Below are 1,193 nucleotides of genomic sequence, written 5' to 3'. Positions count from 1 at the left end.
ACAGTAGCTCCCATTGCTATACAGTAGCTCCCATTGCTATACAGTAGCTCCCATTGCTATACAGTAGCTCCCATTGCTATACAGTAGCTCCCATTTGCTGAAGCCCTTTTGTAGATTCACACTTTGGGAGGAAGGAATTGAGACAGGATCTCTGTAGCTCAGACTGTCTTAGAACTTGATACACCAGGGTGCCCTTGAATTTACTGAGGTCAGCCTGCCTCTTCTTCTTAAGTGCTGGGATTAAAGGCCTATGTCACTATGCCTGGCTCTTTGTTCTTTTGAGACAGGGTCTCACTATGTAACTCTGTCCTCGAACTTGCTATGTTGATCAGGCCTGCCTTTCCAATGCAGAGACTAAAGGTGTGTGCCACCACTTTGAAGTATTTTAAAACCTAATTAAAACTCAGAATTTCCATATCTTTTTGTACAGGAAGGAGAGGTTCTGCAACTCCTCTCCCCTCCCCCAAACAATTCCCAATTAACCAAGGGCTTTGTCCATCTCATCTAGAGGGACCCAGGGTCCTCACTGGCCCAGCTGGGACTATTCCACTGCCCCAGAACCCCAGGGGGGCCTGACAACACCCATGGACAGTAAGAGCTCGCCTCCCCTTGGCCATCCTTTCCTGCATCTCCCAGGCCCCGGTCTCCCCTGGATCTTTCTCCTGAAACTCTATGTTTGGCCTACTCCTTCTGGCTCTCCCCAAAAGTGCTCCAACACTCCCCCCCAAACTCCCTTGGTGTGCTGGCTTTGCCACAGCACGGCTTCTGTACTGGCATTCCCAGGAGGAGCTGTGGTGTCAGGGAGCAAAAGCTTGGGACTGTGGGAAAGTGGCAGGGAGGAGGGATGGAGAGTGCAACTCCTAAAACTCCCTTGTGTCCCCACCACCACCAGCTCCAGCACGGAAGCTGCCACCAAAAAGAGCAGAGGGAGACATTAAGCCATACTCTTCCAGTGACAGAGAATGTAAGGAACTTGAGGGTGGCTGGGGGGCAGGGTGGTCAGGGGAGGGTAGCTGGGCATAAGGACCCAGGGAGAGTGGGTTAAGGGAAGGTAGTAACCAAGGGACAATAATGAAAGGCTACGGTTGCTTTCTGCCTAATCTATCTTTCTTTCTTTCTTTCTTTCTTTCTTTCTTTCTTTCTTTCTTTCTTTCTGCCTAATCTTTATTTATTTATTTATTTATTTATTTATT

The 1,193-nt window shown here is 48.9% G+C and overlaps 1 protein-coding gene across 8 annotated transcripts in view; it reads left to right on the top strand.

Moving 5' to 3' along the window:
* The window catches only part of Atat1 (alpha tubulin acetyltransferase 1), a 12,459-nt gene that overhangs the window by 7,320 nt on the left and 3,946 nt on the right, over positions 1–1,193 (top strand). For all 8 annotated transcript variants that reach the window (XM_021150084.1, XM_021150085.2, XM_021150083.1 and 5 more), the window contains one exon: positions 893–964. In XM_021150084.1, the coding sequence (XP_021005743.1) occupies positions 893–964 (72 nt within the window). The remainder of the gene's footprint in view (positions 1–892; positions 965–1,193) is intronic.

The sequence above is a fragment of the Mus caroli genome, chromosome 17 (assembly GCF_900094665.2).
Source record: "Mus caroli chromosome 17, CAROLI_EIJ_v1.1, whole genome shotgun sequence".
Classification (NCBI taxonomy): Eukaryota; Metazoa; Chordata; class Mammalia; order Rodentia; family Muridae; genus Mus; species Mus caroli.
The sequence above is the reverse complement of the archived record's forward strand: the minus strand, read 5'-3'. Positions and strand labels throughout refer to the sequence as shown.